Consider the following 11068-nt stretch of genomic DNA (forward strand, 5'->3'; position numbering starts at 1 on the left):
ACTGTTCTGTTCCCTACACTCCCATGCCAAGTACAGAACAGTAGCTGCGGCGAAGGTATGCGCTCTACCGAGTGCCCGTTCTAGTTTACTTTTGATTTTTCTTCAATTGAGAGATGGGGCCAAAATCAGGATCGCATATTTCAAGAAGTTGTGGCTGTGTTATGACAATTAGGTTCACGAGTTAGGCCGGTGACAAGAACAATCCGATTAGATTTTGGTCGAGGTCCGAATCCAGATCCGGCCCATCAGTGGGATACGACACACTGTTCAACCTGGTGGTGTGCGCTCTGCGTGCTGTTGTAGTTTCTTCGTTGCAGTCTGTACCACTATGGGTTATAATTGTATTTGTGCATCATGGAGTCCATGGAACTATCCAATTATGTACATCAATTACGTACTCAGTTATTTTAAATGCAGGTTTGTCTAATCGAGATCGACCCGATGATGTTTGAACAGATTTTGAAGGGGTGGTTGTTTCGAGGAATTGGAATTCAAACTGAGAATGAGCATCAAATTAGGTATTTTTAAAATACCATGTCAGGATGAGGAAGATAAAGGTAATACACCTGAAGAGATAAAGGTGACATACATTACTTTGGAGGGATTTTCTGTTGGTAGCCAATTACATATTTTATTGCACAAACTGAAAGGTGAGAAGGTTAACTTATGAAAGTTGATACCACTGTGGACAAATTTCAGGCTTGGTTGTTAAGGTGAGACCATGGTTTGATCACGTGTTGAGGAAGGATGAAAGTGACTGGGTGACAAGAGTGATGGAAATGAATGTAGGAGGAAGTGCAGGACGGGGAAGACCGAGAAAGACTTGGCTAAAGATGGTGGAAGAAGAAATGCGGGCAAGGGGGTTAACAAGGGGAGATGCAGAAAATAGGGCAAAATGGAGAAGATTGTCATGGGGACCGCAAGGCTAACCCCCGCTCTAGCAGGGAAAATGGCCTTAAAATGCATGTTGTTGTTAAGGTGAGAATTCCAGATGAAATTTCACCCAAGTTTGACCACAGCTGAACATCCATCACCTGGCTGAAAAAAGTTTGACTGTCTGGGCTGGTAATGTTGCACCAAGCAGGTACCTCATCCCATCCTTTCCCTGAAGGTTGGATTTTTAAACCGACTCATACTCAGTTGGATCCTAATGTTAAAACAGCCTGTGCTGTTAGGCCAAAAAATATATATTGCTGGTCTCGAGTCAGACCAAAGTTCCAGAATTGATGCGGCGATGCGGTTTTTTTTTTTTTTTTTTTTTAAGCATGGATTGCACATATAGAGGTGTTTTTTGTGTCCTCATACCTGGCGGTCCTCCTCATCTGCTGTGGCACCATCCAGAGAGAAATTAAAGACAGCCAATGGGACTAGTAGGCCTTTTTGTAAATAATGAACACAAGCTTATTTTAAAATGTATTTTTTCTGAAAATCATTAAGTTCTTCAAGCATATTATAGACTGCCATTTCGATCTCGAGATCGCCTCGCCGTACCGTCAAACATTCCAATGCGTCCATCGCATCAACACTGCGCATGCGCAAGTGATCTAACAGGCCGATGGTCTCCCACGATCTTCTCCCAGTCCACCAGATTAGCACAGACACTTACAAATTCATGACAAACGAGATAGGATCCAGGCCTAACTAACGAGACCACCCGCAGCTCTCTAGGCCTTCTGGTTGCTTCACACGAACCCGACAAAGAACGTCTTCGTTTCAATAAATGACAATATCCAGCCGATAGAGGCCTTGCATCGTGTGAGCGTCGTCCATGGCAACCGGTTCCGGCCGCCATCTTGGGTGGCATAAACATGGCGGGAAAGCTGTCGTTTGATCAGACGGACCTGTCAGTTTACGACCGTAGCTTGCCCGTTGAGGCGTTTTTGCGGTATTGCGAGAAACTGACGCTGTGTCATCTGCCTGTGGACCCGTGTGGACCCACAAGTACGCCACACACACTCCACAAGTACGCCACACACACTCCACAAGTACGCCACACACACTCCACAAGTACGCCACACACACTCTACAAGTACGCCACACACACTCTACAAGTACGCCACACACACTCCACAAGTACGCCACACACTCCACAAGTACGCCACACACACTCCACAAGTACGCCACACACACTCCACAAGTACGCCACACACACTCCACAAGTACGCCACACACACTCCACAAGTACGCCACACACACTCCACAAGTACGCCACGCTCCACAAGTACGCCACACACACTCCACAAGTACGCCACACACACTCCACAAGTACGCCACGCTCCACAAGTACGCCACGCTCCACAAGTACGCCACACACTCCACAAGTACGCCACACACACTCCACAAGTACGCCACACTCCACAAGTACGCCACACACACTCCACAAGTACGCCACACACACTCCACAAGTACGCCACACACACTCCACAAGTACGCCACACACACTCCACAAGTACGCCACGCTCCACAAGTACGCCACGCTCCACAAGTACGCCACACACACTCCACAAGTACGCCACACACACTCCACAAGTACGCCACACACATTCCACAAGTACGCCACACACACTCCACAAGTACGCCACACACACTCCACAAGTACGCCACACACACTCCACTAGTACGCCACACACACTCCACAAGTACGCCACACACACTCCACAAGTACGCCACGCTCCACAAGTACGCCACACACACTCCACAAGTACGCCACACACACTCCACAAGTACGCCACACACACTCCACAAGTACGCCACACACACTCCACAAGTACGCCACACACACTCCACAAGTACGCCACACACACTCCACAAGTACGCCACACACACTCCACAAGTACGCCACACACACTCCACAAGTATGCCACACACACTCCACATGTACGTAACCAAATGCCTAATGCTGCTTTCCGCTTCGCGAGCGAAGGTAACAACCTCACGCGCCATATTCTCACCTGAGAGCTGCAGTCAAGGCAGCCATGAATCGGTTTAGCGCGTTGTGTCGTCCGGAAAACGGTAGAATGACGAGCCCGATCCCTTATGAAATCGGGATGTACATCCGACAGCACAACAACTCTACCATCGTGTCGGGGCCAATTTATATGCGAGACGAGTTTCAAATTGCCGCCATGACGTATGGTGGCAGAAGCAATGTTTTGCCACCCAAGCGGTCACGTGACTAAGACGAAGACGTCACATGTAACCCTCATTGGGTTCATGACGTCACGGCACACAAAACTACTCATATCTTTGGAACGGCTGGTTGGATTCGGACAAACTAAACGCAGTTTTGTAGGGGAGCACCGTGCGCGAACGTCCATACCAAACATTGTTGACGCGCAGGGTCAAAATCGATGTGCGCGCTGACCAGAACCCGGAAATATATTTTTCTCGGCCTCATCACGAGGCTCCATATTTGGGAACATGTTTCGGTTTGATTGTGTTAATCCATTCAAGTTTAAAATGGTGTATGAACAAGGAAACCAGGAGGGGAAGAGGGTTTGTATACCCAAACATATGACCGTGGCTCCTGAAGCTCACCTGTATCAAGAGCAACAACCAGACCCCGATATTTTAAAAATTCCGTGAACAACCTTTGGTACATCACAGGTGACCAAGGTTGTGATCAAGTTTCATTGAAATTGTGTGTGTAGTTTGGGAGAAGAGAGCAAATACATATTGGAAGGGGGGGGGGGGGAGAAGGGGGTGCAAATCCCCCTCCCCCTGCCCCCCGCCCTCCTCCCCGTAGATCACCTATGGTAGGCATCAGATCTGAAGCTTGTGGCCAAGTTTAATCAATATCGATGACTGAAGTGTTTGCAGACTCGCACTGCTCGATCTCAAACTCATCGGCCTAAACCCCAGTTGAGCTAAAAATGAAGATTGCATAATTTGCAGTTTCCAATACATTTTATTGAGACAGTCTTACAAAATTTAGGTTTCCAGACTTTTATTGCAAAGAAAAGTTGAATGGATGCAAAGTAGCACCGATAACGCCACCTTAAAAAAACCCCAAAAACAACAACCATAAGATTTGCTAATTCTTCACATCGTACGATAAAATGCTCAAATCGATTTCAAAATGTACAATCCGTAAAATTTACAAGCAAATAAATAGGTTTTGGTATTCCATCGCCACCTGGTTGGCACAAGGGCTTCAACACTGCTGCATGCAACCATGTTACCTCAACTATTACAGGTCGTCATGGCAACTGGCTTGGTCAGGAAATCCCCATGTGCCGAAAGGTAGCTCGGTGCGCGGAAGACCTACACTGGCTCCTGGCCGGTCGACATCGCCTTCTTCCGAGTCTTCGTCTTGGTGGCTCGATTTGTGCTCTGGAGGAAATGACGGAACAACGCAAGCAAATAAACCATGGCCATCATCAATGAGAAAATCAATTGGCCGAGTGCAGCTGATCGATTACATCGAGAGTATTTTTGTCAAGCTTTATATTTCGATTCCTAAAAAAAACCCCAAAAAACTTCTGGAGTCGACTCGATAATGCACATCTTGGAAACGAGCTTCGTCACCGAGTGGAGCATCGCCTCATCTTATGTGCTGGCGGACAGGTGGCCTAGAATTATGCACACTCGTTTAAGCTTTCTAGCCTGCATTTGAATCTTGGCCTTGGTATAAGCTCTTCGAATCCTGATCCAGCTATAAACTGTCATCCTGGTGGGGTTGTTTTTTTTTTGTATACAAGATCGAGGCTCATGAAAGAGCTAACATTAATCACACAAAAAGTCAAACCAACACATAAAACACATAACAAGCGTTATGCCTAGGTCCCCCGTCGGGGAAGTGATGTGAGTTCACAAAGTGGAACACGCAGAAAACATGCTATGATATGATATTTCGCTCACAAGGGTCAGACATACATGGAGGCGGCCATCTTGGATTTTGACATGGCGACCCAATTTTCAATAGCGTTCTTCCTCATGCCTAGATACACCCACGCACCAGAAGGTACTTCGCTTATTTTTCAAGATATTTCGCTCACAATGTTCAGATATATATATGGTGGCGGCCGTCCTGGATTTTGACGTGGAGACCCACTTTACAATAGCGGTCTTCCTTATGCCGAGATACACCCACACACCAAATTAGAAGTTGGTACTTCGCTTATCTTTCAAGATATTCTTCTCACAAGATTCAGACATACATGGCGGCGGCCATCTTGGATTTTGACGTGGCGACCCAATTTTAAACAGCGTTCTTCCCTGTGCCTAGATACACCCACACACCAGATTAGAAGTTGGTACTTCGCTTATTTTTCAAGATATTTCGCTCACAAGGTTCAGACATATATATGGTGGTGGCCATCTTGGATTTTGACGTGGCGACCCAATATATACACCCACACACCAGATTAGACGTTGGTACTTCGCTTATTGTTCGAGATATTTCGCTCACAAGTTTCAGACATATATGGTGGCGGCCATCTTGGATTTTGACGTGGCGACCCAATTTTCAATAGCGTTCGTCCTTATGCCGAGATACACCCACACAACAGATTAGAAGTTGGTACTTCGCTTATTTTTCAAGATATGCAGGTTACAAGGTTCAGACATACATGGCATCAGACATACATGGCGGCGGCCATCTTGGCTTTTGACGTGGCGACCCGATTTTAAACAGCGTTCTTCCTTGTGCCTAGATACACCCACACACCAGATTAGAAGTTGGTACTTCACTTATTTTTCGAGATATTTCGCTCAAGGTTCAGACATATATATGGTGGCGGCCATCTTGGATTTTGACGTGGCGACCCAATTTTCAATAGCGTTCTTCCTTATGCCGAGATACACCCACACACCAAATTAGAAGTTGGTACTTCACTTATTTTTCAAGATATGCAGGTTACAAGGTTCAGACATACATGGCATCAGACATACATGGTGGCGGCCATCTTGGATTTTGACGTGGGTTGCACCCACACACCAAATTCGAATGCGGTCCTTCGCTTACGCACGCACGCACGCCTGCACGGACGGACGGACGGACGGACGGACGGAGGGGAAAGCCATAGTCCCCCTTCCGCTCCGCTGAGCGACGGGGGACAATAAGGGGAGCGGTAGACAAGATGGGGAGAGAGGGGGAAGGGACACAAACACAACATTTGAGAGCAGGGACATCGGGAGATCTGTGGGAGGGAGAGGAGTTGGGGGGAGGTGGGAGAGGTATAAAACATATGGACACTGCTAGAAGTTCCAGGAAAGAAGTAGGTATTTCAAAAAAGTGGATCTGAAGTGAATTAACGGGGATAGAAAAGATCTGGCATGATGACTTCCAATTTAATTGGGGCGGGGGGGGGGGGGGCGGGGGTTTCACATGCAGAGCGATTCAATGTGTGTGCCGCCCCTCGGATGGACGTTAAACTTGGCGTCCCATCTGCCAGCATTAGTCGTTGAACATTAAAGATCCCATGGGTGAGAAATCTGAGAAAGTGGGTGAGCTTCGCCGGCACCTTCAACAAATTCCAAATTCCTACCCTAACCAGCAGAGGGCACTGCATCAGCAGCATAACCATGCCCTCAGACAACGATGCTGCATACGAACGAACATCCATGATGACCATGATGCATCTACAAGCCTAATTTATCCTACTTAAGGCTGTTATAGGAAACCACCACACACTGGCAAGACCTCAGGTGGAGCGTAGAGAATACAAATCGTGTTGAGGCCTCCATGTGTTCCATGGCTTATGTTAGAGCAAAATACCAAAGATATATAAACACCTTTAGAGGCCATTTTTCCCCGCAAAGCGGGGGTTGGCCTTTTTCGGGAACCGTGGTTGTTGTTGTTTTTCGGTCCCCTATTTGAAGCAATGTTTTACGGCCGGACGCCCTTCCTGCCGCCAACCCTTTTTGCCGCCTTTAACGACAAACAGGGAATTACCAGTGAACTGGTACTCAATTAGCCGACCTCGGAAGGATGACAGGCTGAGTCAACCCCCCTGGCATTAATTCAGCGATCGACCGGGATTCGAACCCAGGATCCAAGGATCCTAAGCCGGCACCCTAACCGCTAGCCCAACACCAGGAAAATACCAAAGATATACGGAAGCAAAAGCAAAATAACAATGCCTCAAAAAGCAAGATATTTGTTTTATCTGAAAGGATCCAGCTGAAGAAATTCTTTTCAAAAGGACATTTTCTCAACTTACGGACAATTAATGGCCATTCATTGCAAACTCAGATAAAATTAAAACAGCGCCACAGATAAAGTGCAAACCTCACCTCTCGTATGACGACGCGAGGAGACTTTGTCGTACGTAAGCTCTGGGTACGTTTGGGTAACGCCTGCTCCATCGCCTCCTCGTCGGACAGGTCTGTCTTCACCTCGGTGGTTTCACCCTCTGACCTCGAGAAGTCGGGTTCATCTGTCAAAGGGCGAGCGAGGCACGTGAAGCAATAAGTATTTTTTGCTGGGGAAGGATACTTTAGATGGCGGACAAATTTCAGGCACGCTGCTCGAGTGCAAGCACTAAAGCCGTGGAGTCTCCATTCAAAAGGACTCGTATATAATTAATTGGCTAACCCAAAATATGACCAAGCACCGGAAGGAAAAATGAGGAGCAACGGAGGTGGGAGAGAAGGAAAAGAGCAACTCGGAAGGAAAATGGACGAAGCTGATATGCAAGACCAATGGGTCTTGGTAATGGAAGTGAGTCACATGGGATTATACAGTACAGTACATACTTAGAGTCACAAAGGACAGCAGGCAGCAAAAGAATAGACGTTACATCAGTGTAGTATATCGAGCAAGATTACATCAAGGTCTTTACCAAATATAAGAAATAATCAAATTATTATTGGTTTCAACCACTCCCAATGAGTGAGTGCACCCATTTCAAAATGGAGGTTATTCAATCAGGAAGAAAGGCCAAATCGAGAAGAGTTTAGGTTCTTTTGACCAAATTAAGGGTTGAAGGTGATCAGAAAGCAAGATTAATGGTGGGAATATTGTTATGACCATTACTTGGAATAAATGTACATTTTACCCTTCGATCATCAATCACATCGATAATTATTATTCTATCGCACAAACGTTATTTAAATAAGAGATCGAGACAATCTGTACAATTCCCCCTCCACCCCCTACTCCCTCCCTTTTTTTTTTGTACACAAGATCGAGGCTCGAGTAAGAGCTAACATTGATCACAAAAAGACAAACTGACACATAAAACATGATAAAGGGAGCGGGAGACAAGATGGGGAGAGAGAGTGAAGGACACAAGTACAACATTTGAGAGCAGGGACGTCGGGAGATCTGTGGGAGGGAGAGGGCTTGGAGGAAGGAGGTATGTGAAGGGGAGGGGGATGTGAGAGAGGTAAAAAAAAAAACACATGGACACTGCTAGGGGTGCCAGGAAAGAAGTCGGTATTTCAAAAAAGTGGATCTGGGGTGAATTAACGGGGGTAGAAAAGATCAAGGTTTTGGGTGGGGGAAGATAAGAGATGGTGGTCAACAGCTGTTTTAAAGACATGGAGGGAGGAGAGGGATTGAAGAGAGTGAGGTAGTTTGTTCCAGAGGTGGAAGAAAACAGGAATGAAAGAGTGAAGGTGAATAGAGAGTCTTGATTTTGGCACTTTAACCACAAGAGGGTTGCTGGCAGATCTTGTGCGACCTGAAGGAATATTTGGGGTACAGAGCACAGACAGGGCTGGGGGGGTGGGGGGGGCTAGGCCAGAGAAGAGTCGGTAGAAGACAGAAAGACAACCTACCTCATAATTGGCTTCATCGCGGGAGATTCCAATGATTCTGAAAGCTTTGGTTTCAACAGCGTGAAGCCGAGCTAGGTGCGAAGCAGGAGCACCGGCCCAGAGGGGAGAACAGTATTCCATTGAGCTGCAGATGAAAGCCTTGTATGTGGTGAGGAGCTCAGGTGTGCCAAGGAAGAACTTCGCACGACGGAGGATGCCCAGTCGGCGACTGGCGTTGGAGGCCAGCTTGGAAATGTGGTTTTCCCAGGAAAAATCATGGCCGATAGTGAGACCCAAAAGCATGAATGACAGAACTTCTTGGAGAGGATTGTTGAGAAAATAGATGGGAGGGTTCTCCAGTCAGTCTTTTCGGAGAGACATCGTAAGAGTGTGAGATTTGTCAGGATTGAAAGACATGTTCCACTTGTTTGACCAGTTTGTGATTTTGTCCAGGTATGCAGAGTGTGAAGAGGCTGCAGACTGACGATCTGAGGGATGAGGTATGGAGCGGCAGAGAGTGGAGTCATCAACAAAGAGATAGAGGGGATTTTCCAGAGTCGGAGAGATTATTGTTGAAGACCAGAAAAAGCACAGGGCCCAGAACACTGCCTTGGGGAACTCCAGCCTGAACAGGAAGGGGAGATAAGAGAAAACCATTCATGGCCACACATCGACAACGACTAGAGATGAAGTCCGCGAGCCATGCGTGGAGATTTCTATGGATACCATAGGAGGAGAGTTTGGTGAGCAGAGCAGGGTGCCAGACCGTATCGAAGGCACGTGATATGTCAAGGGAGACAGCTCTGATTTCCTGTTTGGCATTGAGGACCTCCATCCATTGTTGAGACGGCAAAAGCAGCATGTCCAGAGTAGAGTGACCTGGTCTGAAACCAAATTGATGATCAGAGATCAAGCCATTGGATAAGAGGAAGGATTTGATGTCAGAAGCGATGATCGATTCCATGACCTTGCTGATTATTGGGAGCAAGCTGATTGGTCTGTATTTGCAAGGATCTGTTTTTGCACCTTTTTTATGGAAAGCGGTAATGGCTGATTTCCAAGCACATGGCAGATGCCTTGGGCAAAAGAGAGGGTGACGACAACAGAGAGGGTGAGATGGAGCGGCAGAGCAGGATTTTAGGACCCGTGGGCTGATGCCGTCTGATCCAGTTGCAGAATCAGAGTCGAGGATTGACAGAAACTTCTCCACCTTGTCAGGAGAGAAGGACACAGAGTCCAGGAGCAGCTGGGTACGACTGGGAAAGGTGGGTACAGAGAGAGATGGGATCGGGACACAAGATTTTGAGGCAAAAACAGAGTCGAAGTTTTCGGCTTTTTCACGTGCAGTATCGGCTGTGTAGCTGTTTGAGGTAAGGGAGGTGATGGAAGGGGAACAAACCCGAGAAACAGATTTGACCAGACGCCACCAAGATTTGGGGGAGGGAGGTGGGTTTGAGAGTTCAGAGTTCAGTCTTGAGAGTCGAGAGATAGTTTCCTGGCTCTCCTGAGGGTAGACACATACTTGTTCTGAGCTTTGTGAAAGGAACCGAGATTGCCTTCAGTTGGATTAGCCTTCCATGAGGCGAAGGTAAGTTGTTTCAGGGCAACTGCCTCACCACAAAATTCAGTGTACCATGGATGGGAGGAAGGATATGACAAACGATGACGAGATGGGATAAATCTGTGCATGAGAGCAGTTTGCTTTGGAAGAATTCCCAGGAAGAGTTGATGTAAGAGGCAGTCGAGATGGGAGGCCAGTCCAGATGATTGATGGCTGCTTGAAGACCGTGCCAGTCAGCCTGAATGAAATGCCAGACTCGTCGTCGCTGAGGAGGCTCTCTGATAATGGCCAGAGAGATGTCCACTTTAACAAGGAAATGATCAGAGGAACCGATTGGAGCAGAAGAAGAGCAGCAGACATTTGCAGGGAAGTTTGTCATAACCAAGTCTAGAAGAGAAGATGCTCCGTTGACTGAGATCCAGGTTGGGAAATTGACAGATTGTGTCAGTCCCATTGAGTCGCAGAATTCCTTTGCTGAGGTGCGATGGCTGGTGAGAGAGGAACCCACACCCAGCCAGCTAGCATGATGACAGTTGAAGTCGCCACATATGAGGAAGAGAGAGTTGGGGTGAGTGGATAGAAGTTGGTCCATGTTGTCAGAAAGGGAGATGTAAATGGAGTCATCACTGTGTGGAGGACGGTACAGAACACATATGAACAAAAGGTGGGAATGGAGAGGATGCCGTAGCCAGAGGTACTCCTGGGGGTGGGATGGAGAGAGGTCAGTGCAAGGAGAGTGACGAAGAGAGTTTTTCATAAAGATAGCAACCACACCTCCAGGACGAGGCTCAGGTCTATCATACC

General features: G+C 47.3%; 1 protein-coding gene across 2 annotated transcripts in view; it reads right to left on the reverse strand.

Moving 5' to 3' along the window:
• Positions 1-3887: 3887 nt before the first annotated feature.
• The window catches only part of REEP2 (receptor accessory protein 2), a 44747-nt gene continuing 37566 nt past the window's right edge, over positions 3888-11068 (reverse strand). For both annotated transcript variants that reach the window (XM_078766463.1, XM_068103816.2), the window contains exons 7-8: positions 7237-7379; positions 3888-4332 (exon numbers count right to left, since the gene is read on the reverse strand). In XM_078766463.1, coding sequence (XP_078622589.1) covers positions 4264-4332; positions 7237-7379 — 212 coding nt within the window. In that variant the 3' untranslated portion in view covers positions 3888-4263. The remainder of the gene's footprint in view (positions 4333-7236; positions 7380-11068) is intronic.

This window comes from Myxine glutinosa, chromosome 12, assembly GCF_964187855.1.
Source record: "Myxine glutinosa chromosome 12, kmMyxGlut1.1, whole genome shotgun sequence".
NCBI classification, from domain to species: domain Eukaryota; kingdom Metazoa; phylum Chordata; class Myxini; order Myxiniformes; family Myxinidae; genus Myxine; species Myxine glutinosa.